This window comes from Fukomys damarensis, unplaced genomic scaffold, assembly GCF_012274545.1.
Source record: "Fukomys damarensis isolate Sample0158 unplaced genomic scaffold, DMR_v1.0_HiC HiC_scaffold_34, whole genome shotgun sequence".
In the NCBI taxonomy this organism is placed as follows: Eukaryota; Metazoa; Chordata; class Mammalia; order Rodentia; family Bathyergidae; genus Fukomys; species Fukomys damarensis.
Genome location: NW_022900946.1, coordinates 10,565,461 through 10,592,625, shown reverse-complemented (window position 1 = coordinate 10,592,625; position 27,165 = coordinate 10,565,461). Strand labels below are relative to the sequence as shown.

Below are 27,165 nucleotides of genomic sequence, written 5' to 3'. Positions count from 1 at the left end.
AACAATTTCCCTTTCACAACAAATCAACAGCACAAGGGAAATGTGGTCATTCACACCATTCACACCCGGCCTCCGTGTCACACAGACAGCAAGGCAAGGTGGGGACTGAGGTACGTGGGAAAGACAGGCCCTGCTTAGGGGTGGCAGCTCCTCCAAACTCCAACCAGTGGTCCCTACTGGATCTGCTGCTTTGCGGGCCTCCGATTTTTAATATTCAATACTCAGAAATTCAAATTTTGATGTGAGATGCTTTTATTTTATCTAAGTAATTAATTAGCTGATTTGTGAGGTGCAGAGCCTCAAGCACACTAAGCAATAGCTTTATCACTGAGCTACCCATTAGCCCTTATATTTTACGTTGAGACTGGACCTTCCTAAGCTGGGAGAACTTGGCCTTGAACTTGTGATTCTCCTGCCTCAGTCTCCTACTGTAGCCAGGATTACAGGCCTGCACCAGTTTGAGTTTTGAAAAAATACTGGATGGAACTGCTTTTCTCAACACTGGGTAAGCAAAGAAAAACATCTGCAGGTGGCCAAGGGTATTTCATTATGATTGTCCCATTTTTAATCAACGAGGGCACAGTGTTCAGGGAAGGGAAAGGGATTTCCTGGTGTCTAAGTGGTAGGGAGCTCCAGTGAATCTGACCAGGCCCAGCCCTAGGGAAGAAAACCAGTGGAACAAACACTCAGGGCTCGGGCTTGGTCCGAGTCCACCCCCACCCCCAGCCCATGAGGCTGGGCCCAGCTGAGGACTCTGGGCCTCCCAGCACAGGGCATTTGGGGCTGGAGCCTCAGAGCCACAGCCCAGGAGGGTCCTGCACCGTGCCAAGGACCCCCCAGCCCCCACTGGCGAGAGGACCCCATATGGGGGCTGGGGGGGAGGGACAGCAAGTGGCCCAGGGCCACCCACCATTCTCCCTCTCTTTCTCTCTCTAAAATTGTACTGTGAACTTTTCAAACATACAGAGGGCTGGAGGAGCTGTCAGAGAACATCTGTGCATCTGCCATGGAGAGTCTACCGTTCATCTTTCCATTTCAGCAGTTACCCACCCATCTGTCCATCCCTCCACACATCCGTCCACCCACCCAGGTGCGTTTCGTGTTGTCTGGAAACATCTCAAAGTCAGTTACAGAATCAGTACATGTCGCCCTTGAGCACTTCAGGCTGTGTTGTCCTTTTCTAACTTTTAATTTACAAGTAATTGATGAGGGCATTTTCTTTGCAAAACAGAAACCTACAGAGGTCACGAAACGGCCTTCTATTTCTGCTCCCCTTAACCCCATCCGGTCCCTATTTACAATTAAGACCAGCTTCAGTTTGGAGTAAATCCTTGCACAGCTTTTTCTGAGCTTTCTCTCCTTTTTCTTTTTGTTTGTTTATTAAGATGGGGGTCTTGCCATGTAGGCTGGCCTTGAACTCACTGTGTAGCCCAGGATGGCCTCAAACTTACAGTGATCCTCCGGCCTCATCTTCCTGAGTGCTGTGATCATATCTGCTTACCCCCACACCTGCCTTTCTGAGCTTTCTGTATGCTGACATTAAATAGTAGAGCGCCACTGTGCAAGTTTCTTGTATTTTTTAAACACAAATAATGGTGTATGGCAAAGCTATTCTGCTATGCTGGGGGTTGAACCCAGGACTTCGTGCATTCTGGCACATGCTGTACTGCTAACCTGTATCCTTAGCCCTTATTTAAAAATTTTTTTATATTGACATTAAGTTGCCATCTGGCCTCACATTTGTGATCTGGCTGCCTTAGCCTCCCAAAGATCTGGGATTATAAGTGTGATCCTCTGCACCTGCCTGCAGTTTTTCATTCACATCTTTCCTCTCGTGCAAGCACATAGTTCTACGTCAGCCTTTGTCAGGCCTGTAGAGTATTCCACAGTGTGGACAAATCATGGGTTTATTGACTCAGGCCCCTTTCTGATGGACTTTTTAGGCTGTTTATACATGGGGTCATAGCATTTCCTTTTTTATATCCAGACCCCAAAGAAACAGGTGTGGGGGGGCATATTTCAAGGGCTCAGTGTGGAAGATCATCTAGGTAAACCCAAAGGCTGGTCTGCGGCATGTCACTACAGTGAGAGCACAGGTGTCACCAGGCTCTTCTGGGACACCTCCGGGGATGCTGGGGAGGTTGACACCCACAGCTCTGGGGACTCACCGCACTGGACCTGGTGATCCACACACTTCCAGGGGTAGCTGCCCATCTTGGGGCTGCAGCCAGCCTCCTCGGCACGAGCGTAGCAGCAGTCATGGTGGTAGCAGCACCTGGGGGGGTCACGGGACAGGTGAGTGGATGAAGGGCTCTCTCGTGGGTCCTCGCTTGCTGGGACTCTGGGGAGTAAAGGCCTCCAGGGAGCCTGCGTCCCCTGCTCACAGCTTCGGACCTGATGATCACAACCCTGCTCTGTGTGCCCTGCACACCTTCCCTGATGTGGCCGTGGCCCTGCCCCTGTGTGCTCACTGAGTCTGAGCTGTGGCCACCAGGGCTCTTGTGTTCCTGAGGGAGCCACGCCTCTCGAGCTCTGATTCCATCTGTGTGGGACCCTCTGCTTGGGACAACTTGTGCCCCAGCGACTTGTGTCATCCAGCCCTCTTCCCGCCTCCCTGGGGTGACAGCCTCCTGGTTACACCTCCTCCTGAAGCAGGCTTCTCCCTCAGGGCAGGTTTGTAATGAGTCCTCCGGACAAACCTCATTAGCATCTGACCTTCTGGATGACCTGCCCAGCCCAGGTCCTGACCCTTAACAGGGCCTCAATAAACATTTACTGTTGAAAGAGCCCCCAAGGAACAGGCCTACCGGTCATTCTTTTCATTCATTCCCTGAGATTCTCCCCATCTGCCACCAGTCCCATTCCTAAGCCCTCCGTGGCGGGTGGCAGAGCGGTCAATCAGCTCTTGCCCTGACTTCAGGAAGTCCCCAGCCTGGGGAAGGAACGAGGCAGGAGAACACACGAGTGGTGGGAAGTGAGGGGATGCAGGGAAAGCAGAGGGACTGCAGGAGCCCACAGGAGGTGGCAGAGCCAAGCAGGCTTTGCAGAAGACTTCCTGGGGGCAGTGACGCCTGAGCGGCTCTGAAGGATGAGCAGACACCCAGCGTGCCGGAGTGCATGCGTGGCGAGGGGGCAGGAGCCTGCACGGCTCAGGGCTTAGTCAACACCTCCCGGGGACAATCTTAGCTGAGATGGTCAGAGGAAGCCAGACAGTACTGCAGGGATGATGAACAAATGAACTCCCTTGGCCTTAACCTGTCGTTCATCAAGAGCATGGTGTGCATCTCCTCCGAAGGCCATCAGTGACTTAAAGGTGGCTCTTGCTAAAAGCCAAGATGCTTCAGTTGAGCACACAAATGCCCAAAGGGTAACTTATAGTAGAACAAAGCTTGATCTTCCTTTTGCAAAACTCTGGGTTGAATCCCTCTCTGTTCCGTGTATAGCATCTTAGCCATTCAGGGAGTGTCTATCTAAAAGTTGGTGGAACAGGTTTCTTAGCTCTAAATTTACCTGCCCTATCTCAGGACTGCAGGACTGAGGACACCTGAGGAGGGACTGGCAGGGACATCCAGTTATGCCCAGATCTCTAGTGCCCTAAACCTATGGTCATTTAGATTCCCACAGAGCTTCAAAGACTGGAATTACCCCGCAAGTGACAAGGGTTCAAGCTGAGCTACGAGGACTGAGATTCTGGCCGATCAGACACAGCCCACTAGAGCCATTCCATAAAACTGGTTCCTTGGGCCACAGTCCAGTCTGAACCTCTTCACCACAGCTCACCCTCTCCAGCTTCCCAAGCCGGAGTCCTTTCCTCATCTTCTCTTACCCTTCAATTAAAGCTTTTTTCCTGCGAATTTGTGCTTTAGTTTTAACTTCCACGACCACTAAAGCAAAGACCCATGACACAGCCTCCCGTGAGGGAAGAGGCAGCCAGATTCCACACTGTGTCATTTACTGGCTTTGTGCAAACCGGCAAATGGCTTCACCGCGTGGAGCCTCAGAGCCTGTATCTGTAAAACGGGGAGGAACACCGCATCCTTCTCCTCAAGCGGGGACACAAGGGCCCATGACAAAGTCACGCAGTGATTTCCAGGCCACAGCTCTGCACACAGCAGGCCCTGCTCACTTGCAGCAGAGGGTGAGGATGTGAATCCAGCCAGATCACCTGGGTTCAAATCCCAGCTCCCACGCCTTGTACTCTGTGCAGCCCAGAGAAGTGACTGCGTATCTCTGTACCTCAGTCTCCCTGTCTATGGAATGGGTTACCTGCAGGGAGCCTCAGAGCAGCTCCCAGTGCACAGTAAGTTTGGCTATCTTTGTGCTATTTTTCAGGCAGCATAAAAGCCCACGGGCAGGGACTGAGGCTGCTGGCTGTGTGGGGCGACTCCGGTAGTCTCAACACTGAGGGAGCTAAGGCAGGAGCATCACAAGTCAGAGCCCAGCACTGGCAAATCAGCGACTTGAAAAGACTGTTCCAAAACAAAAAATAAAATTGGGTGGGGATGTAGCTCCGGGTGAAGGCCCTGGGTTCAAAAAAAGGATGCGTCTGAGACAGAAATGATTCCCAGAGGGACAGAGGACCAAAAACTCCTGGGCCCTTCATCTGTACCTCTTTCAAATATGACTTGAAAGCTGCTTTTGCTAAAAACAAAGCAAACAAGTGCAACAAAGCCAAAAACAGTGACTCTGAAGATGCCCAGTGGGTAACTAAAAGCAGAAGAAAGCTTGACCTTCATTTTGTAGGACTTTTTTCTAACCTTAAAAGTTCGGTTCAGATTCCTGCTGAGCTCTGGATCTAGGCATGTTAATCATCCAGAAAGCATCTGTCTAAAAACTGATACTACAAGTTGGATTAGCCCAAATTTACATAACCTATCTCATCTCACTTCAAGACCGATGACACCATGATAAGAGATTTACACAGCGACGCTGAACTTCCAGTGGGGGCCCAGAGTCTTGTCAGTGCCCTGAACACACTGTCACCTTGTGTCCCAGCAGGGCCCCTATAAAACTGAGACTTCCTGGGCTGGAGACTTAGCTCAGTGTTGCCGCCGCTTGCCTTGAAAGTGCAAGGTCCCGAGTTTGATCTCTGGTACCAAAAATAAAACAAAATAAAACTGAGACTTCCTTAGGCTGGGGATTTAGCTCACTGGTTCTGGCAACTGCCTCACAAGCACAAGGACCTGAGTTTAATCCCCAATATGAAAAACAAAAAACAAAAAAACAAAAAAACAAAAACTGAGCCTTCAAGTAGCCTCACGGCCCCTCAAGCGACAAGGACTTCTTGAGGGCCATTCTGCAAAACCAGAGCTGAGAGAAGGATCAGGCAGACAGACCCTTGCCCAGCTCAGCCTCTCTGGAAAAAAACAAAAAACAAAAAACGGCTCATTCCTTTGTTAATGGGATGGTGCGGTCACCTCCACGGGAGTGGCGTCCCTGAATCCCCTTTCCCTTTCTTATCACTTTCTAACTCTGCCAAGAAATCCCTGCCATGTCACGAACTGCTTTTCTGCTACCTCAAGAATCTCATCGGGGGACACACCTTCCCTGACATAACCCAGGAGGCCCTCTGCCTGCAGGACGACACATTCCGCAGCATGTGGCATCTTTCCGGGCCAAAGCCCAATTGCAGCTTTGCCTACTTCCTCAAGAGCTCTAACTACTCCAGGGGTTGGGTGGGGCTTCCAGCCTGGGCCCGCGTGTACACTCACCAGTCGATGCTGTCCCGGGGCTGCCCACGGCCTCCCAGGCCACAGAAACAGCCATACCGTGCATAGACTATGGGAGGTCGGGGTCCCACGCAAGCCACGGTGTCCGCCAACTCCTTTATCCCACGTGGGTACACACGTGACCTTCTGGCTGCTGAAAGATAAAGGTGAGAGCCTGCAGGTCAGGACACCCCTGGCCTGAGGGAAGGGCAGTAGCCTGAGAAGGGGCAGTATTATAGCCCGACTGGGTTCAAATCTCACTTCCTGTGTGGCCTTGGACAGATTATGAACCTCTTCATGCCTCAGTCTCCTCGTTTACGGTTGGAGGATAAGGTAATCTTAGCTCACAGAACAAAGGGGATAAAGCACGCAGAGCACCTGGCACAGAACAAGCTCTAGCTGTTACAATTACTATGCTCCAGGCAGGGAAAATGAGCCACGGAGCAAACGGCACGAGCAATTATATCCCTGGGCCTTTGCACCTGCTTTGTGATCCCTTGCTTCATCAAGTCCAGACACAGGCAGACTGCAAATCGCGCATCAAGCATTTGCCCAGCTGCCTGGGCTGAGCACCTGGGCATCAGAGCTGAACAGTGCTCCCATCATCAAGGCAGGAGCCTCTGGAGAATGAATGCCCAGTCCCTGCGCCCCGGCCCTCTCCCCCACACTCTGGCTCAGGGGCCCTGCCCGAGAAACACTTCCTCCCAGTCAGGGACGTCCCCAGCTTGGACCCACCATCTCTCTAGATCTTGGCACAGCTCTGACGCACAGCAGCACCCAGCAGATACGACTGGGGCTTCTGCAGCTGACACTGAGAAAGAGGAGGCTCCACAGCCCACAAGCACCTGAGCTGAGGCTCCAACCCAGGCTTCTACCTCACAGACCAGCGCTCCTTCCTTCTTCCTTGCCCAGTAACAGTCCGGAAACAGGAGGCCTGCTGGGTAACAGGGCCAAGAGGCATTAGCAGCAGACAAGATGCAGGCCCAGAAATTGGCCTCCCCGCAGCTCCGGGGACTGAGGATAATAGTGGCCTGGCATTTAGCCATGACATCTCTTTCATACCCCTCTCCCCAACCTCTTTTTGAGGCAAAGGGGGTTAAAGCCAGAGACTTTGCACTGAGCTACATCCCTACCCCTCCCCTTTTTAATTTCACAACATGGCCCTGCTAAGTCATGAGATTGCCCAGGTTGGTTTCAAACTTGTGATCTTCCTGCCTCAGCCTTCCAGAGTGCTGGGATTACAGGTGAGCACCACCATGACTGGCTCTTTCATCTCTTGGTTAGAACTGGTTTTCTTGAGGAACCTGGCTGGACCAAATATAAACCCAATTTTTTTTCCCCTCAGTGGAAAAAGTAGCATATTAGTGTGTGGGGAGGGTAAGGGGTTATAGATGTGTCAAGAAGAAAGTGTAAAAAGGAGTTTAGAGTTCAAAAATTCACCTTCCTCTCTGCACGACTGGCCCTCACTCTTCCAGCAGACCACGTATCTGCCTCAAACCTTCCATAGCTCCCATGGGACGTGGGCACCTCTCTGAGGCCCTGTTGCACCCCAGCACACAGTGAGGGGTCACCCTTACCTCCTTGCATCCTCTCTCCTCAGTGGGAATCAGGCACTGTCCCCACAGTTACACCCGTCACACACGAGACCTCTGGCTCAGGCGGCTCTGGCACACTTGCTAAGGTCTGTGACCTCCAGATCCACTGAGCCCCGCGGAACACACACCTGGGCGCACCGGGCAAGTTCCCAGCACCGCACCCTGACACTGTGGACCTGCAGTTGTCCCCAACCTGGACCTGACCACTTCTGCTATCTTGGTGCCTAGGAACAGCCCAGCAGGCGGTCAGGCACAGGGTGAACACCCATGCTGGGTTTGGAACCAAAGAAAACACTCCCTTTGTGCCAACACAGGCGGGGTGGGTCAGGCCAGGTCTGTTTGCTGTCTGCCCCGGGCACCAATGGCTGCACACTTCTGCACCTGCATGAGTCCAGTGTGCGTCTGAATCTGCCTTGGGGCTGTCCCAGGTGCCCCGGCGGCCCGTACACACAGGTGCTCCCCTGGGAGCATCTCTGTTGGGTCGGTGGCATGATCCTTGTACCAGGCACCTGAAAGCCAGGGGAGGCTGGGGCTGCTCCTGTGCCGGGTGCCCGTATATTCCCTGATTGTCTATGCACTCCAGGAATGGGCGGTCACCTTGGGGGACCAAGGAGAGGTCCGGAGGATACGGGGCTCAGCTGCTCTGTCTCTGTTTCTCCCAGCCCCTGTGGTCTGCCTGGTGGTTCTGCTGAGACCACACAGATAGGAAGCCAGAGAGCTGGAGGAGCGCAAGGGACTCTGGGTTGCTCGAGAGGGTTACAAGGAATAGGGGGTAACGCTGGCAGGCTGAGTCCCCGCGTGGGGTGACTGGGTGGCAGGGCCTGGAGAGGACGAGGTACCGGGCTTCTGGGTGCCAGGAAAGGATGAGAGGCTGTGCACTAGCAGAGAGGCGAGGCTGGGGCACGGGAGTCCCCCGTGGAGGGCCCGGGGCTCAGGTCCCCAGAGAGGGGCACTCACCGGCGCCGGCTGCCGGTCCAGACCCCAGCAGCAGGAGCGGCAGGAAGAGCAGCAGCATTCTGGACGCGCCCAGACGTAGCGGACCCATCGCAGCGCGGCAGTGTGGAACTGTCCACTGTCCCGCCCTCCGGCTTAATAATTAAAGACAATAAATAATGTCTACTATCTCCACTTTCAAGGTTTTATATGTTGAACTATTATTCTGCCTATTTGTGGGGTAACAATAAAATGGGGCAATTAAATTTCTATAGAAATAAAAAAGAAGACATTGTAAACTACCTTGCTGACAAAGTAGAACCTACCTTGCATAACATTTAGGGAAAAATAAACATTTTAAGACCATTTTTTAAAACATTTAAATTTTCATTTTCTTTCTTTATTGAATCATTTTAGGTATAAAATACAGTTCCATTCATCATTGAGATCTTGTACCTTTACATGATACATCTTGGATGTTATTTTCCCCCGGCCTCACCTTCCCTGGGCTGCAGGGCCGGGCGGAGCCAGCGGGCCGGAATCTGGGCCCTCCCGGAGCTTCTTCCCGACCTCTGCACCTTGGGCCCCATGTGGGCTCCACTGGCCAGGGCGGGCGCTGCGGCACACAGGGGTGCGGAGACCCTGCTGATGTTACACGGCCCCCACCCCTGCCCTCCTGGGCCTCAGGAGGAGGGAGAGGCCTGGGGGAGGGTGGTGCCAAATTTACCCCCACTCCCACCCCTACCCCCTGGTTGGCGCTGAATCAGCCCAGTGATTCCCCCTGAGCTACATCCCGAACCCTCCCGCCTTTACAATTAATTGTATTTTAATATACAATTTTGAGACGGGATCTCACCAAGTTGCCAAATTGCCCAGCCTGAGCTGGAACACAAATTGTGATCCTCCTACCTCAGCCTCTAGAGTGCAGGGATTACAGGCTCCTGCCAACATGCCTGGACTTAACCTTTTACATCTTAGAGAATCGTATGCTCCTGTCGTCCCTCAAAATCACCACTCTCCAATTGCCCCACGGCCACCAACACAGCAGTAGGGAAACCAGCGAAGATGAGCCCAGGTCCCGAGCGTTCCGGTAAAAGACAGGACTGGCATAGGCCAGGGCAGGGGTGACAACTGCATCGTCCTATGCGTTCTGCCCCAGCTTCCTCACCTGCGCAAGGTGCACAGCTCCTCGTCTGAGGGCCCTCGGGAGACAGGATAGGCATACACAAAAGGTGCTCAACCCTGAAAAGAAATGACAATTGTGCACTGTATCTGTGGCCTTTCATCGCTGATGCCAGCACTACCCAGTGAGTCAACAGTTTCTGATGCTTTCTTCTCATCGTCATCGTCACCTAGGATGGAACCTCAGGCCACCCCTTTCCCAGGTAGCACAGAGGACTGGTGAAGCTAAGAGCCAAGAAGCAGGGAAACTGAGATACAAACTGATTTCCATTTGCTGCCCAGCCTCTCTCTGCCTCTTCTTATGGCATCCAAAGCTTGGGTCCCTTGGCCCCACCGCTCTGGGGTAGCGTTCTCCCCACTGGTGCGTGAGCTCTTCTTAGCCCAGGGCAGGTGAGCCCTGAAGATAGCTGAGGGTCCTGGTCTACACTGGCCCCAGAAGCCAGATGGGAGAGTAGAGGAGCACATGGGGCAGATGAACAAGATAAGTTTAGCACAGGGCAGAAAGTGGTGAAGATGGAGAAGACAGAGCCACTCCTGAGGCCTTATTCATTTCTCAGTCACCCACCACTTAGGCCCCAGAATGGACTGGTGATTTTGTTAGGACCAGGCCCTGCACTGGGTTCACCCCAGTGCCCACCTCAAGGAGGTCTTGGTGGGCTGGAGGGACAGACGTGAAAGTGTGGGTGGACGTGGAGCTAGGACCAGCACAGGGACAGAGGGCAGCACAGGGCTATGGGCAACAAGAGTAGAGACCTCATGGCCTCAGCTTGAGTGGCCCACTATCCCTGAGGGCAGAGCCTGGGCCCGGGATTCTGGAAGAGGTGGGTCACTGGGGAAGCATATCGAGAGACCAGAGGAAGAACCCAGAGTGAAAGAGAAGAGAGAATAAAGCGAGACAAACAATGTTATGGAGATGTCCACTGATGGCAACTGAGCCTTACACCAAAAGGACCTTCTAGGGATTCTCTGCCCACATAAGAGGGAGAAATGGGAGTAGCACAAATTCCTAGGTTTGTGTCTCCCCCTGGAAGGAAAGACCGGAAGTGAGAGATTCACGATCTGGTGGCCTGCTTGCAAGGGAACCTGGCTGGAATGGGAGCTGAGGTCCCATTGTGAGAACTGTCCTTCACAGTGACGCCATCCCCTAGTGCAACCCACACCCCTCCTCTTGTCCAGGTGCCGAGACCGTGCGCCAGACTGCAGCCCAACAGGGCATTTGTCATCGCTCTCATTGCAGGACAGGGGTTTCCTGGTAAGGGCTGGCTGGGCGTGGAGCATACACCAACTTTCCCCACAGCACCTTCTTGCTTTTGATCTTACTTTTGCTGTTTTAATCAGTACCCTACAAAGCAGTAGCCTTGCACAGGGGGTTGGCAACTTGCACGGTATAATGGAGAGCAAGCCGTCCAGGGCTCTGGAGTGAGCCCTAATCAACTCCACGACCTGCCCAGCTGCACTGCTCCCAGCCGTTCTTTGGTCTGTCACTCCCCTCACATTTCAGTGGGAGATATTTTTATGTCTCTCAGAAATTCACTACACAGTCCCAAAGGATGTGAGTCCGGGACAGAAACTGTCCTACCTGTCCCAGCCAGGTCAGCAGGACAGAAGAGTCAGAGCAAAAGCTCCAGCCCGGAAGTGTGAGCTGAACTCTCTCGAACAGAGGGAAATGGTGGGAAATAGAGAGAAGCACACGAGGCAGCAGGACGGGCCAGGGGAAGGCCAGGAGGGGAGAGGAGGACAGCAGGAGTGGGCACTGCTGGGTGCTGGGCAGTGTGGGAGCCGGCAGAGGGGGCTCAGGCTCCACCTTGTGGCCAGTCTTGGCATAAAGCAGGGGAAAAAAATGTTCTCTTCAGGGTTGAGTGGGACGGAAGATAATATTCTCTGACAATGAAGCCCGGTAGGAAGGAGAGGAAAAAGGAGGGGGAGCGAGGGGAGGGAGAGGGGGAAGGAGAGGAAGAGAAAACTTGGAGAATGACGACCGGGGCCCAAAACGCAAAAGCAAAGCAAGCAGAACAAAACAAAAACTTTCAACCATGTTACGTGTGATAGAACACACACGTACTCCCAGCTCTTTACGCGCAAGTGGCAGAAAGATGGCAAGTTATGGGACAGCCGGGGCACCGGAGTGACCTAGTCCCTATCGCAAAATTAAAAGGGCTGGGATGTAGCTCAAGGTGAGAGGGCTCCTAGGTTCTGCTATAGGGGAGCGAGTTGGAATTGTAGAGATGGGCCACACTCTGCACCGGATTTGAGTCCGTTTTATTTAAAACCAGCATCCGAGAGGGGCTGGTGCCCAGAAATAACTCTTGAGGCCAGGAAGCAGTTTGATTTCTCCTTTTAAACCACCCTTTCAGTTGGGGAGGGCTCAGAGGGAGAGCAAGCAGAATTTTACAGAAGCAGAACCAGGCCAGGTTAGTGGGGGCACCAGGCAGTTTCACTCACTAGGTGAGCTACAAAACATCCTGTGACATTTGGCAGCCAGTTACCACCAAACAGGATGTGGCTATCGGGTGCTTTGTCCAAACAGAAGCACACAGTGGTGGTGAGGCTGAAGATGGAGTTGGGATGACGATCACAGTTCAGTCCCCAGTGGGACCAAAAAGAAAAAAATATAAAACTTCCCAATGATTGGGTAGCGTGTATGAATTACTACCCATGTACTTGCTGGCCCTCTAATAGGATTCATCTTCTCCACTTGTCATACAGGGTGGCGTTTGGGTCTAACTTTGAAGTGTAGGGTGAAAGAGAGGTCTTTTTAGCAGAAACATTCACAGCTGCAAATGTCTGGGCATATATTCTTTTTTGCCATAGGATGGCTGATGTTCTGTGCAGGTAAAGTCATTATCCTAACTGGTACTTTAGAAGAACTACTGCCATGAGAGGAACCATTTCCTGGGTCAAAGGTCACTCACTATGGGCTTCCTCAAAACCTTAGAGTGTAGGACAGGTGAGGGCATTAGGTTGGAGTCCGTGTCCTAGGCAGGCCACAGTTAAGTTCCAGCTACAACCTGAGAGGTCTTGGGCAGTTCACACCTTCCCCATGTGAAGAAGCCTCTCAGTTGTAATTGTGTTTATTGGGGCAGTAAAGCAAATGAGAGAACTCAGGTAAAGAATTTAGCTCCAGCCACAGAATGTATCTCAAATGGGTCCTTGATACACTTCTCATGTTATCCACAGTCCTGGTTTTCCAGGGTAGATCACTCACTCATGTAAGCTTTCTGGTCATAGAAGGGAGACTTAGGCTCTGGTCCCAGTCACCCTGAAGGGACTCAATGCCTGGTCTGAATCATAGTGAATGGGTGAAAATCAAGCACTTGGCAGTGGAGAGAATGCTGGAGATCCCCTCCCTACAGGGAAAGTAGGCCTGTCACCTGGATGTCACCCTCTTCAGTGACAGACCAGAGGCTGGGATTGAACTCAGGACCTTGCACTTGTGAGGCAGGCATGGCGCCACTGAGTTAAATCCCTGGGCCTTCTCTTTCCTTTGTCATTTTCTGAAATGGACTCTCAGCAGCTCTGAGACCCTGCAGGAGGTCACTGTGCTCCTAGGATGTGGGAAGGAATTGCTGCTCCCCACTGCTCAGGACAGCACCCAGTGCCTGCCTGGGCTGAGTGCTGTGCGGGCAGCTAGCGCAGGGAGGAGGTATCACCTACGGGGCCTCCTCACTATTCTTCCATGGCCACCATCAGAAATGGCCATGTCACGAGGGCAGGATAGCTGTCTGCCTTTTTACCAGACACCCCTGTCACCAGCAAGCTTGGTGCTCAATGAATTTTTTTAATTCAGTCAGGGTGTTGAACCCAGGGCCTTTGCACAGGGGTTCATCCCAGCTTTTTACATTTTTTATTTTGAGACAGGGTCTCACTAAGACGCTCAGGTGCCCACGCTGAGACTGAACTGGTGATCCTCTTGCCTCAACTCCAGAGGGCTGGGGCCACAGGCACCAACCACATCCAGCTCAGTGAATATTTGTGCCTCTCAGAACACAACCAGTGCCCGGATCTAGACAACCGGAGGTGTCCCACATCACAGAGGCTCTCTGTGGCCCCTTTAGGTCCATTTTACCCAGATGGGAAAGGTGCTTCGGCCTCCATCTCCACAGTTTCTGCCTGGCTCTGCACACGTGTGTGCTCTGGGAGGTCAGTGGGTCCTCCGGAAAGCAGAGCCCAAGAGGGACAATGGACCGCAGGACACCGGTAGGGGAAGCGCTGCGGAGGATGAAAGGGGCGGAGGCAGGATCGGCCAGGAGAAACTCCGGCCTACTGCGGCTCTGACACCACTTCCGGTTCACAGTCCCGTGGCCGCCAACCATCGCCAGGGCCGCCTCACCGTGAAATCTCCTGTCCCATGAGGCTGAGAGGATTTCAGTTATTCTGATTCAGTTTCCTCGTGTTTTCCACCGCACATTTGTCTTCTGTGACATTCTGTGCTCCCTTTCTGTTGTGCCTGCCTCTCTGTTGTGTGTTCACAGTTAGCAAAGCTCACCTGCCTTCAGAATCCAAGTCCTGAGCTGTGAATGGTATCATGACTTTCTCTTCACTACCCCTTCTTTTGGGGACCCCCAGATCCTTTGGTCCAGAATATTTTCCTTCCAATAGTAAGAAAGGTAAAGTCCAATGCATTCCAGACGAGATACTTTATGGGTCTTTTTTGGTGTTTCTTCCTCATGGTGTCCTCAGAAACTCAGTGTCCCTGGCTTATTCAGAAGCTGAGCCTTTGAGGAGGTCCCAAAGAGAGCTGGTGCAGGGCTCAGGGCACAGGGAGAGAGTGGGAGCAAGCACCCGGTGGGAAGCAGAGAATTCTAGTTCCTAGGGGAGGCTGGGATGGGATTAGAGGCTTTTAGCCAGTCCCCTGAGCTAGACCTCCCTTCCCCGTGAGTTTCAGAGTCCCAAGAACTCAGGGAGAGAAAGTCTCCAGGAGGAACCACAAGAAGTTTCTTTCTTACTGACCTGGAGCCTTCACCTGTCCAGGGACATCAGTCATCGCTGCTTCAGGTGATGCACTGAGGACTTCAGGGGAATAAGGGGATGCTGAGGAGGAAGCATCCTGTCACACTGCCATGTGATTGCACCCACGTGTTCTGAGGACTTCGCCTGGACTCCCTCCCACCTGCGCCTTCTGCCTGCCCTCCCAGGGACCCCTTCAGGTCCACCTCCATGAGCCCAGCCACTACCATGTGGCCTCTCCTCACGTCCTCCTTCTCTTCCCACCCTCCCACTGTTCCCACAAGATTCACTCTCCCACTTCTGCACCCTGGGGCCCTTTGGTGGTGCTGTATCATGGCAACTGCCAGTTCTGTGCCCTGTGACGTGTGTGACCCTCAGGACATCAGGAGCCCATGAGGTCGGGCTGTGGCTCATCCCTCACAGAGCAGGGCACCTGGCTGGGGCTCAGTACCGGCTGCTACACTGATCCGTTTGTCTTTTAATAATAACCTCTTCCTCCCCCGCAAGAGGCACCTGCTCCCCTCTTCAGGATGGGAAGACGGTGCGGCCCACTGTGTGGACTCGCAACCTTGAGAAAAGCCACCTTGTCCTTGGCCAGCTTCACCCTGGCATGGCCAAGCCCTCCATCACCATCAGTGCCATTTCTCCAGAAGAAAGGGGATCGTCCTAGGTGAGTCAGGCCGTGCAGTTCAAATCGTCCTACGTACAGCCGGAAGTAGAGGAACGGGATGGGAACGGTGCGGCCCACTGTGTGGACTCGCAACCTTGAGAAAAGCCACCTTGTCCTTGGCCAGCTTCACCCTGGCATGGCCAAGCCCTCCATCACCATCAGTGCCATTTCTCCAGAAGAAAGGAGATCGTCCTAGGTGAGTCAGGCCGTGCAGTTCAAATCGTCCTACGTACAGCCGGAAGTAGAGGATGTGGCTGAGATCACAGGGGCCAGCAGGGTCGAGGTGGCCTGTGTCCCGTGTCCCACGACTGATAAAATGTCTCTGTGGGTTTGGGGCATGTAGGCCATCCCTGCACAGGGCAGGGCCTTTTTCTGACCCTCACTCAGAGCCGTGTCTTCTGTTGGTGCTCAGCAGGGGCCCAGGTCCAATTCCAGCCCCAAGGATCTCCGTGAGCTGGAGGTGAAAGCATGGAAATGTGGACAGACACAAAGGTGTGACCATGTGAGGAAGAAAAGCACAGGGCTGTTTGCAGCCAGGGCTGGGGCACTGTGGTCTCAGCCTGGGGACTCCCTGACACCCCTGAGGAGAGCAGAGCCCCGGAGCCATTCCAGGATTCTGAAAAAGGTGTGTCCTTTGGGAAGTGTCTCCAAGGACCAGAGGGATAATCGAGACGCAAAGGGAGAAGAGAATAAAGCCAGACCAAGCCAGGTTGTGGAGGTGAACCCAGGGAGCACCTGAGTGGAATCCCAGCAGGATCTTTAGGGAGTGATTTACAGTAGGCTGTCAAGTGGGAGACACAAGCCGTAGTATCCCAGGCTCCAGTCTCCCTTTGGGTTTCTGGCCTTCCAAGGGGAGTAGGATACAGCTGAGGCCCAAGGCAATGTCCTGCACGAGTCCAGCCAATGGCCCAGAGCCCACGGCAATGTCTCATGCTTGTCGGTATTGAGGATCTGCACCTGGAGGGCCCCAAGGCCAGGGGTGGAAGCCAGAAAACCTGCACCAGTGGAATGAAGGATTTGTGTCCTTCACAAATCCCCAGCTGAGGGATCCACATTGGAGCCAGGAGGCGATGCTTACCATGAAGATCAGAGCTCTCCTGATGAGACCAGCAGCCATTCCCAGCGACAGCGAGGCCCTGAGCTCCTCCTCCAACGAGAACAGCCAAGTTTGCAGTAGGAAAACCATCTGCATCCAGCTCTTCCTAGAAAATCAACTGACCACGGTCTTCCTCTCCAGTTCTCTTTACGGCTATTGGCAACGGTCTTCAGGTGGATCCTCCACCTCCCAACCACACCGATTCAGTTCAGCTGGGCATTATAAGCCGACCATTAGTTAACCCACTACACTCCTTGTCCCAGGCATAGAGCTGTAGGCGTAACTGAGAACATGTTCTTGAAACTCCTTTTTTTCTGTATCTGGAGGGGCTAAATTCTGATAGAGTAGTCTTTCATATGAGGATCACAGTTCTCTGGGCCCAGACTATATAGTAGTTCAGTTTAGACTGCTGATCTTCTATGAACCACTTTCAATGAAATGTGTGGAAGTATATTCCTTGAGATAGCCAGAAGGGTGAGTGTCCAACCCTTGCCACTTCTTGCGGATACTCTCTGGGTCCTTTTCAGTCCCTCTTCCTCACCATGTTCTCAGAAACCCACATGGTCCCAACTCATCTGTAAGACAAGGCCCTGAGGAAAACTCAGAGAGCTACTGTCAGGGCTGAGTCCTGAGGGGACAGCCAAAGAGTAAGTTTAGTGCCTGGTGAGGAGCAGTGTCCTGGATCCTAAGAGAGGCTGGGGTAGGGTGAGAGGCCTCCAGAGGGCAGCTGACTCTGAGGCTATCCGTAAACACACACAACAGAGAGGCAGGCACAACAGAAAGTTAGTCAGGGAGCACAGAATGTCACAGAAGACAATTGTGCGGTGGAAAACACGAGATAATTGAATCAGAATAACTGAAATCCTCTCAGCCTCATGGGATAGGCGTTTCCACTGTGAGGCGGCCCTGGACCGTGAACCGGAAGTGGTGTCAGAGCCGCAGTAGGCCGGAGTTTCTCCTGGCCCGTCCTGCCTCTGCCCCTTTCACCCTCCACAGCGCTTCCCCATGAGGAAATTAAAAAATTCAGAGGGAGAGGGAGAGGTGGAAAGGAGGAAGGAAGCTGGAAGAAGGGAGAGAGGGAGACAGAAGGAGGGGAGGCAAGACAGAGGCAGACAGGGAAAGGCTACACAGCAAGAGGTGGAGTGAAACAAGGAGGGCTTTGCAGTGTTGATGGAGACAGAGTGGGAGAGAACAGGAGCTGATGAGGCAGGAAAAGATGGAGAGGCCATGACAGACAGACGGACAGACAGACAGAAGAGATAAAGAGAAATAGGGAGAAATAAAGAGAGAAACAGGAATCTGAAGCAAGGGGTGGTAAGAGTCAGGTTAAAGAAAGTCAGGAGAGGGAGTGGAAGGAGAGGAGGAGGAGGAAGAGGAGAAAGGAAGAGGAGCAGGCAGAGGAGAGGGAAGCCAGGGAAGCAGAGAGGGAAGAGAGAGCAAGGAGGAAAGATGGAGGCACGGGCAGGAAGCAGAGTGAGTGTGGGACCCAGGGGCAAGGATCTCTATGAGGCGCTGAGAGGGGCTGTGGAAGCAGAGTGGCCTGGGAGGCCATGAGCCCTGGCGGGAGCCTCACAGCAGGCCTCCCTGTACTGGAAAACACCAGTCCCTCACTTCCCCCAAGTGGAAGTCACAGGGGGTGACTTCCTGGAAAGGGGCTGCTCTGCTCTGGAGGAAGGGAGCCTGGAGCATCATCCTGACTGCTCAGTGCCCTGCATGTTCACTGCGATGCAAACCAGGAGCCGCGTGCATTCAGGACAGTGAGGACACAGAGCCCTGGTTCTCCCCTCCTGCCACCCAGGCATGCTGACGACGGTGAGAGCCCAGCCCAGGACTATGGTTAGCGCAAGGGGAAGTGTGTCAAGGACCCACTTGCAGAACACAGTATGTCTGCCGCTGAATTCTTTACCTGAGTTGTCTCATTTGCTTTACTCCACAGTAACTCCATTAAACTGAGAGGGTTTGAACTAACCAAGGCCTTTCCGGAGGCTGGAACTTGACTGGGCTCCGCCTGGGACACAGACTCCAATCAGAGCCCTTCTGGTCAGCAGAGTGAATAGTCAGTAAGGTGGAAAGAAGACCCTGCCCTGTGCAGGGATGGCCTACATGCCCCAAACCCACAGAGACATTTTATCAGTCGTGGGACACGGGACACAGGCCACCTCGACCCTGCTGGCCCCTGTGATCTCAGCCACATCCTCCACTTCCGGCTGTAGGTAGGACGATTTGAACTGCATGGCCTGACTCACCTAGGACGATCCCCTTTCTTCTGGAGAAATGGCACTGATGGTGATGGAGGGCTTGGCCATGCCAGGGTGAAGCCGGCCAAGGACAAGGTGGCTTTTCTCAAGGTTGCGAGTCCACACAGTGGGCCGCACCGTCTTCCCATCCTGAAGAGGGGAGCAGGTGCCTCTTGCGGGGGAGGAAGAGGTTATTATTAAAAGACAAATGGATCAGTGTAGCAGCTGGTACTGAGCCCCAGCCAGGTGCCCGGCTCTGTGAGGGATGAGCCACAGCCTGACCTCATGAGCTGCTGATGTCCTGAGGGTCACACATAACACGGCACAGGGCACAGAACTGGCGGTCGCCATGATACAGCACCACCAAAGGGCCCCAGGGTGCAGAGGCGGGAGAGTGAATCTGGTGGGAACAGTGGGAGGGTGGGGAATGGAAGGAGGACAGGAGGGGGGCTGCCATGGGAGAGCTCCCGAGCTCCTGCAGAAGGAATAGAAAGGTCTTCCCAGCCAGGCAGGCAGGAGAAGCAGGGACGGACGAGTGCTCACGCGACACTCATGGCGGGTGCATCCTTCTCATAACTTCCTACCCTTTCCCTCTGCCCACTGGAGCTCTTTCCATTTGCAAAAGATCTACCTCGCTGTTTCCTGTGATCCAACTCTTCTCTGGAGCACAGCTCTTTACCCGAGTCCTCTCGTTTGCTTCACTCCCCGTTTCTCATTTGAGAGGCCCCACTCACGTAGCGAAGGTGTGAACCTGAGGCCTTCTCCCACTGTCGCTGGGACTTAGCCATTTGCATGTAGGAAGCAGACTCCAGTCTGAGGCCCTCTCCAGTCCAACGCTCTGAGGTTCGGAGGAAGCCCACAGCAAGTGAGCTTTGACTCAGGGTTCTTCTATCGCTCCAGGAGCCCTTAACCCTGAACTACATCCCAGCCCTTTTAATTCTGCAACAGAGTCTGCCCCCGCCTCCAGTCCTCACACTGTCAGAATTCTGCATCCCACTCAAACCTGAAGAGAACATTTTCTTTCCCCTCTGATCTTTATGCGAAGACTGGCCACAAGGTGGAGCCTGTGCCCCCTCTGCCGGCTCCCACACTGCCCAGCACCCAGCAGTGCCCACTCCTGCTGTCCTCCCCTCTCCTCCTGGCCTTCCCCTGGCCCGTCCTGCTGCCTCATGTGTTTCTATTTCCCACCATTTCCCTCTGTTCGAGAGAGTTCAGCTCACACATCCGGGCTGGAGCTTTTGCTCTGACTCTTCTGTCCTGCTGACCTGGCTGGGACCGGTAGGACAGTTTCTGTGCCAGACTCACATCCTCTGGGACTGTTGTCTAAATTACCTGAGACATGAAAGAAATATCTGCCTCCGAACTGCAAGGGACCAACAGACCAAAGAATAGGGATAAGTCCGGCTTGCGAGTTTCTGAGCTGATCAGGGCTCCCCAGGCCCCCAAACCCCTGTGCTAGGTCATTGACTCCACAGGGCATGGAGTAAAACAGCAAAAGCAGGACCTAAAGAAAGAAGGTGTCATGGGGAAAGTTGTGTGTGTGCTCTGCTCCCGGCCACTCTTTACCAGGAGACTGCAGGTCTCAGAAAGTCCTATGCAGCCGCAGTGGCGGAGGACCCTGTTGGGCTGCATTCTGGGACACAGTCAGAAAGGAAGGAAAGTCAGCAGAGGCTGGGGCCTCAAGCAGGGAGATCGGCCTGCAGCCTGGAAGTTCTTTGAAGGCAATGTCACCCTCTTCTCAATGGCCCCAGGAGGCCCCACTCAGAGCCCTTGGCAGGCCGGGGCCCCTTGGCTTTGACACCAACAGGGCTGCTTGCCGGTTGTGCTACCCAGGGTGGTCTTCTGGTTCACCTGAGAGTGTCCATTGTTAGGTCAGAGCCCATCACGGGGACCCCAGGAAGCAACCTTTTGGTCATTTGTGGACAATGTCACATGCAGGGTGTCTTTCCTCCCTGACACCCTGGAAGGTCCACAGACATCACAGGCAGTAGTAACAAGGACAACTTCGGTCCCTCCTGTCCCGCCCACACCCAGCGCTTCTCTTCGGGTGTCACCACCTGGGTGTCAGCATCGGGTCTACGGGCACTGAACTATCTTTCTCTCACAGAGGGGGGAGGAAGTTCAGGGTGGCTGGAAAGAGGCTGTACCCCAGCAGGGACAGTGTCAAAGGGACTTGGGTCCACCAGGGAGCCTGCAGAAGGAACGAGGTGGGGAAGACCCATGGGCCAGCCCAGCTCTGTGAGGGCAGTGCTGCTACAGGCTGAGGCTGAATGAAGCGGGTGGCCGGGTCCCCACCTGCCCTCACTCACTCCTATGGCGACGACGGTAACAGCATCATATATTCCCGACCACGCCATTTCAGTGCAGCAGAGGAAGCCACCACACCCTGCCCAGGATGGGGGCCAAGACTCCCTCCTGTCTTGGCTCCTAGGTCAGCTAGGCTGAGGCCACACCTCCCACTCTGAGTGCGGCCTGAATGCTCTGCCCAGTGTGAAGGCCACCAGGGCCTGCCAGTCTGTCCTGCAGGCCTGGGAACGACCCTCCAGGGACCCCGCAAGTGGCAGATGGCCGACACTGGGTCAGGAACCCAGAAATAAATGCAAGTAAAGAGGAGCAGGTCATGTGTGCGTGCGTGTGTGTGTGTGTGTGCGCACACACGTGTGTCCATGTGCACTTGTGTGTCTGAGCGTTTGTATCTGCGAGTATAATGTTGGGGTGTGGAGTTTCTGAGGTGTAACCATCTTGGGATATCCCCAAGATCCCTGAAGAAGTGTGCAGGTTGTGCAAATTTATGTGTGTCAGTGTAATGAGTGTGTCTCTGGGGGAGTGTCTCTGATTTGTATCTAGGTGTGTGTTTGTTGCATGTGTGTGAATCTGTGGCTGTTCTGGTGTTCTGACTGCTTTTCGGTGTGTGTGTGTGTGTGTGTGTGTGTGTGTGTGTGTGTGTGTGTGTGTGTGTGTGTGTGTGTGTGTGTGTGTGTGTGTGTGTGTGTGTGTGACTTTGCTCTGGGGCTGTCTCAGGTGTTGCTGGGTTGTGGGTCCACCCATGCCTGTCCAGGAAGCGGGCACCTGAGATCCAGGGGAGGCTGGGCTCATCCTGTCTGCCTGACGCCTTCATGCTTGAGGTGTCTGTGTTTGCCCCGACTGTATCTCTGCACCCCAGAACTGGGCAGATGTTGACGGGACCTCTCCCGTGGGGGGTGAGAAGGGACAGCATGCTTTTCTCCCACCCAGGCTGGGACCCTCCTGTCCCTGCTTCTCTCAGCCCCCAGTCTCTCCAGGGCAGTCCAACCACAGGTCCGAAGAACACGGAGTGATACAACTTATAGGACTGCAGGCCGGGGTGGGGAGGCCCCGGGTCTCTGAAGAAGTTCGAGAAAGGGGGGCTGTCTGGAGAGGGTGCTAGGGGGGGCAGACCTGGGCCCGAGCCTCTGGGAGGGGTTGGCGGGCAGAGCTCCTGGGTCCCCTGGGAGGAATGCATTTGTGGGTGTCCGGGTTTAGGGCTCCTACGTCCCCAGGCAGGGCGAGAGATCTGCAGGACTCCTCAGTCCCCAGAGTCTCGGATTAGACTTGAACCCAGCAGAAGCAGTTTTGGAGGACAAAAAGGCAGAGGACCCATCAGGGAGTGGAGAGACGGGATAGTTTTGCAGGAAAGTGTAGTCACCAGGCCGGAGCGGGCCTCCTGGAAACATAGTAACACATGAGCCATAGCTTCACCACTGCCCTGGAGCCACGCCGAGAACCCTCCCCAGATCTCCACATCCTGGGTACAGAAAGGATGCTTGGACTCCCTGGGATGCTGGTGCCCGGAGTGGGGAGTTAGGGATAATTACAGAGGGCAGGCGTGGAGCAGGGGCTTTGTTCACACAACAGAGGCAGAAAGCCGGGTGCGCTGGCTGAGGCTGTTAGGATTTTATTACCCGAATCCCCAATGCGAGAGCTCACCTGAGCCATCCAAAAGATAGCACTTCAGAGAAGGGTGGGACCACGGCTCTTCCGAGGCCCCTCCCAAATCAGTCTCTTCGCACCCCTGCATACTGGGGAGACCCAGGCTGCCAGGAAGGTGCTGCCCGGGAGGTGTCGGGTTGATTGCTGATTACATCTGACCAAACTCCTTTTTCCGAAGCTCGGCTCGTTTGATCTTGCCAGTGACTGTTTTGGGCAGCTCGGGGACAAATTCCACCTGGTGGAGGAGAGAGAGTCCATAGTGTCCTGCCTTACCTTAGCCCTGCTGTAGTTTCCGGCTGACTCCCAGCGCCCCTCCCATCCAGGCTGACTCCGGAGTCCTCCTCCTGATCCCGGACTTGCTTGAACCATGAAATGTGAGCGGCCCTGAAGCCTGTCACTTCTAGGAGGAGAGTTGGCCACCCTCTCCTTCAGCTCCTGTAGCGTCTGCTCCACTGTGCGGAGGCCGGAGGCTGCCTCGCTGGGGTCCCGACACAGTCTTTGTTGTCAGACACACAGGTCCACCTCTGCCCCTTACTGAAACCTCAGGCAACTGACTCGGGGCCTGATGCTCTCACTGTAACATGGGATGACTGTGCTACAAGGATTAAAGGAAAGAGCAGCGCATCTAGAGACCTGATACCGGGGCCTGGTGCACATAGTAAGTGCTCAGTAAATGCTAGCCAGGTAGCATAGTCTCATAATATGTCCACTCTAAAAGAAAATATTGACTTTTTGATACATGCCTTTTTATTCTGAACCAATGGGATAATGTTATATATATTCTTTCATAGGCCCCCACCCCGCTCGCTGAGGATGGAAATCAGGACTTTCACACTGAGCTATATCCCCAGCCTCCCCCGATTATTTTGAGACAGTCTCCCTAAGTCGCTAAGTTGCCCAGGATCAAACTTGGAATCCTCCTGCCTCAGCCCCCCGAATGATGAAATTACAGGTGTGTGCCACCACAGCTGGTAGATGGCTTCTTTTGAAGAGGAAAACACTATGGGCTGGCTAACTGTCCCCAGCCACAGCCACCAGGCAAGGCAGGTACCACCGAGCCCTGGAGAGGGCTCAGGGAAGGCAGCCCGCTCACACCTGCCCGTCTCTTACCTTCCGCGGGTACTTGTACGGCGCTGTCACCGTCTTCACGTGCTGCTGTAGCTCCTTGATGAGCTGGTCTTGGTCATGGGACTGGAACGGTGGGTTCAGAACAACAAATGCTTTTACCACCTGCAGGAAGGAAGCATGGGTTCTACTGCAGAGGGGGTTTAAGAAGACAGTGTCTGCTGAGAGGAGGGAAAGACGCACTGGTGCATGAGCCCACAGTGGCTAAGCCCCGGGGTTTTGGAAAGCAGAGGCCGAGGTTCACATCCCCACCCTTCCTACTCCTTGCCAGACCTTGGAAAATGCTTTGACCCCAAAGCCTCCCTTCTCCAGTACTGGGGACAGAACCTGGGGCTTTCACACTGAGTTATGTTTCCAGCCCTTTTTCATTTGAGACAGGGTCTCGCTCAGTCTCTAAGTCGCCCAGGCTGATCTTGAATTTGCAAGCTTCCTGCCTCAGCCTCCCAGAATGCGGAGGATACAGGCACGTGTCACTATGTCCTCACTTTCCTTCTCTGTGCAATGGAGTTCATTCCTCAAAGGGTTCCGGTAGATTCCAAGAGAGGCTGCATGTAAAGCAGCCGGCCTGTTGAAATGGCCCTCACACCCCTGTCGTTGCTATCAGCGTCATGTGACTGACACACAGGGCTTCAATTATAGCTCACTTTTTTTTTTTTCTTTGGTAACTATATCCTTGCCTGACCACATGAGCCCCTGTACACAGAAGGTGTTGGGTTAGCACCTGTATCAGGGATGTGTGCTCTGGGGCTGCGTTACTCACAGTCCTCTCCTGGTTCCACCTTTTAGCTGTGGCTCCGAACCCCTCTCCTTCCTCAGCAGAGTATAAGAGGGCCTCAGCGTACTGAGTTTTGCGAGATTTAGATGGACTGGCGCGTTGTAAGCGCGGAGCCTTGCACCTTCGCCACCACCACCCGTAGTGGTGACCCCCTCGTGTAAATACACGCCCAGTCCCCCGCTCCACCCCAGGTCCGAGGCTGTGCTGACCCCAGGAGTGTCCACTGCGGCCTCTTCCGCGCCCCCGCACAGCCAGACTCGACGAGGCCTGCGTCCTCACCTCCCCTCGCGTGGGGTCCGGGCTGCTCACCACGGCCGACTCGGCCACCGCCGGGTGCTCGGCCAAGGCGCTCTCCACCTCCGCAGGCCCGATGCGGTACCTGCGGGATCAACCAACCGCTCTGGGCCAGGTGCCAGGGCTGGCAGACGAAGCTCCAGATTGCACTTTGGAGGGTCACAGCTCCTCTCGGCCAGAGGGCTGACGTCCTGCACGGCCAGTGACCCGTGACTTGTGCTTTGGGCCCCAAAAGTGATGATTTGCACTTTAGTGGTCCAAGTCCGCAGCGTCCCCTGGACGCCTCGCTGCACTGTCCCCGCCGTGGGAGGGGAAGGTTCTGTGTCTCCCAGAGCTCGGGAACTTGACCCGGGCAGCTTCCTGCACCAGAGCTGGAGCTTCCGGGAGCCCCCAACCTTTACCTGAAACACAAACTCTGCATTTTGTTCCCCACGACACCCAGATGCTTTGTTTTACTCTGTCTCTCAGTGTAACGTATTCAAAGTGTAAAATGTGATATTTAACAAACAATGGAACAAATGTATGAAACCCTTATGCCACGCCGCACAGGCAGCACCGAGAGGTGAGTAAACAGCGCTTGTCAATGGGGAGCAGCACTTAGAATGTTCTAGAAAAACTGCAGGGCACACCGGGTGTGATGGACAAATATGGCCTATGTTTAAAATTTTTAAAAAATTACAGTCAAAGACCTATTGCTATGAAACCTCCCTCCCCGGCTTTGGACACACTGGTCCCATTGTTTTTGACACCTTCTGAAGCAGATCTGGAAAGGGCTCCCTCTTTCATGTCTTTAGTTGCACTGTCACGGCTGATCAATATCCTGAATTTATTCAAAACATTGACCTTTCATGGTCATTCTGACCTTGAGGAAGAGCCAGAAGCTGCAGGGCCACAGAGCTGGTGAACGAGGTGGATGAGGACACCCTGCACTGTCTTCACGAGCCTGCTTTTCCGTTGGATGGCACCTGGCAGCAGCAGTCATCGTATTTTTGATCATGCTTTGTAAAGACACTCGTGAAAAAGGATTTCAAGATGTGCTTCAGAAAGTGGCAAGAACAGTGGGATTGTTTGAAGTGAGGGGGTTAATGGCAATGTCATCTTCTTTTTTTTAGACAGGGTCTCACTATGTAGTTCAGGCTGGACTTGAACTCACTATGTAGCCCAGGTAGGCCTCAAACTTGTGGCAATCCTCCTGCCTCAAGCCTCCTAAATGCTGGGATCACAGAGGTGCGTCACTATGCCTGACAGCAATGTGTCTTTTACTGCAGTAAATTTTTAAAAATTAAACATTCATCAGCTATAGGATGAGAGGCGGGGGGAATGGAGAGGGTGTTTTAGAAGTTTACAAGTAGCTAGGAGGAGTAAGTTCTGATGTGTTATTTCACAGCAGGATGACTATAGATCACAATAGTGTATTACATATTACAAAATCGCTAGGAGAGACGTTTTTGAGTGTTCTCAACAGAAGGGAATGCTTGAAGATAAATGTTTGAAGTGATGATATGCTCGTTGGTCGAATTTGACCATTACATAATGTGTAGTTGTATCAAATCACCACAGCGTATCCCATAAATATGTATAATTATTACATATCAATTAAAAATGGTGCCGGGTGTGGTGCCGCACGCCTGTAATCCCAGCACTTGGGAGGCTGAGGCAGGAGGATCGCTGTGAGTTCGAGACCAGCCTGGGCTACACAGTGAGTTCCAGGGCAGTCTGAACTACATAGGGAGCCCCTGTCTCAAAAACAAAAACAAAAACAAGAAAAAAACCAAAGGTTAAGAAAACTTAATTTCTCTGAAATTTTCACGAGAATGGTGTAACATGACTTTTAAAAATACCCAGTCGGGGTTCAGGCTCAGAGCCAGACCTCCCGGGTTCCAGTCTAGACTCCCGCCAGAATTGTCTTTGAGACTTCGAGCAGACGTGGTCCCGGGCCAGTGACCAATTTCCTCACCACGAAGCAGGGGTGGCAGTCGTATCTCCCTATCAGGTTGCAGAGGCCGAGGAGAGCGTTTCCGCTCGGGGAGCGCTCTGTCAAGGTCAGCTATTATTGCTGCTGCTCTGATGTTTCTCCTGCGCCCTTCTGTGCCACGGGAGACCGGCACAAACGTCAACTAAGCAAGCCAAGGCGGCCAAGGCACCATCGCAGTCCTGCCCTCTTCCCTTCCAACTGCGCGACCTCACTCCCTTCCGGAGCGTCGCTGCGGGTGCGTCTCCGGGACAGGCGTGCGCAGGCGCACAGGTCTCTGGGACCCGGCACCAGGGCACCGGGCGCCGGGCAGGCCAGATCCCTGGGGTTTAGGAGGCGCCAGCGTTGACTCGGGGCGGCCACACCTACCCGGAGGCGTTGATGAGGTCGTCACTCCGCCCCAGGAACCAGATGTAGCCCTCCGCATCCATCGTTGCTTTGTCCCCGCAGTTGTAGAAGTCCCCGCATTCCACCGCCGCTGTCTTCTGTGGGTTATTCTGCAAAGAGAACAGAGCCCCTTGGTGGAAGGCAGAGAGTTTAGAGATTCTGAGCTCCCGCCCCGGTGCAGACCTGGCTTTGCGGTCAGCCTCTGACTGCCCCTGGCACTTGCCCGCGTTTTGTCACACCGTGGCGTCTCAGCTCATCACACACAGAGCCGGCTGCTGCCCAGTGAGTGGGCCCGT

At 53.8% G+C, this 27,165-nt stretch overlaps 2 protein-coding genes across 6 annotated transcripts in view; both read right to left on the bottom strand.

Annotated features, from left to right (window-relative positions):
- Pla2g10 (phospholipase A2 group X) overlaps positions 1-9,468 on the bottom strand; it is an 18,020-nt gene extending 8,552 nt beyond the window's left edge. The window contains exons 1-3 of one of the 3 annotated variants that reach the window (XM_010610032.1): positions 9,405-9,468; positions 5,712-5,862; positions 2,169-2,275 (exon numbers count right to left, since the gene is read on the bottom strand). In XM_010610032.1, the coding sequence (XP_010608334.1) occupies positions 2,169-2,275; positions 5,712-5,862; positions 9,405-9,459 (313 nt within the window). In that variant the 5' untranslated portion in view covers positions 9,460-9,468. Of the gene's footprint in view, positions 1-2,168; positions 2,276-5,711; positions 5,863-8,260; positions 8,379-9,404 lie in introns of those variants that run through there. The other 2 variants (XM_010610030.2, XM_010610031.2) reach the window with 2 other exon arrangements.
- A 12,790-nt stretch (positions 9,469-22,258) lies between these two features.
- Acsm1 (acyl-CoA synthetase medium chain family member 1) overlaps positions 22,259-27,165 on the bottom strand; it is a 49,668-nt gene continuing 44,761 nt past the window's right edge. For 2 of the 3 annotated variants that reach the window (XM_010610034.3, XM_033758748.1), the window contains 4 exons: positions 26,852-26,979; positions 24,496-24,595; positions 23,427-23,546; positions 22,259-22,551 (listed from right to left, as the gene is read on the bottom strand). In XM_010610034.3, the coding sequence (XP_010608336.1) occupies positions 22,465-22,551; positions 23,427-23,546; positions 24,496-24,595; positions 26,852-26,979 (435 nt within the window). In that variant the 3' untranslated portion in view covers positions 22,259-22,464. Of the gene's footprint in view, positions 22,552-23,426; positions 23,547-24,425; positions 24,596-26,851; positions 26,980-27,165 lie in introns of those variants that run through there. The other variant, XM_033758747.1, reaches the window with a different exon arrangement.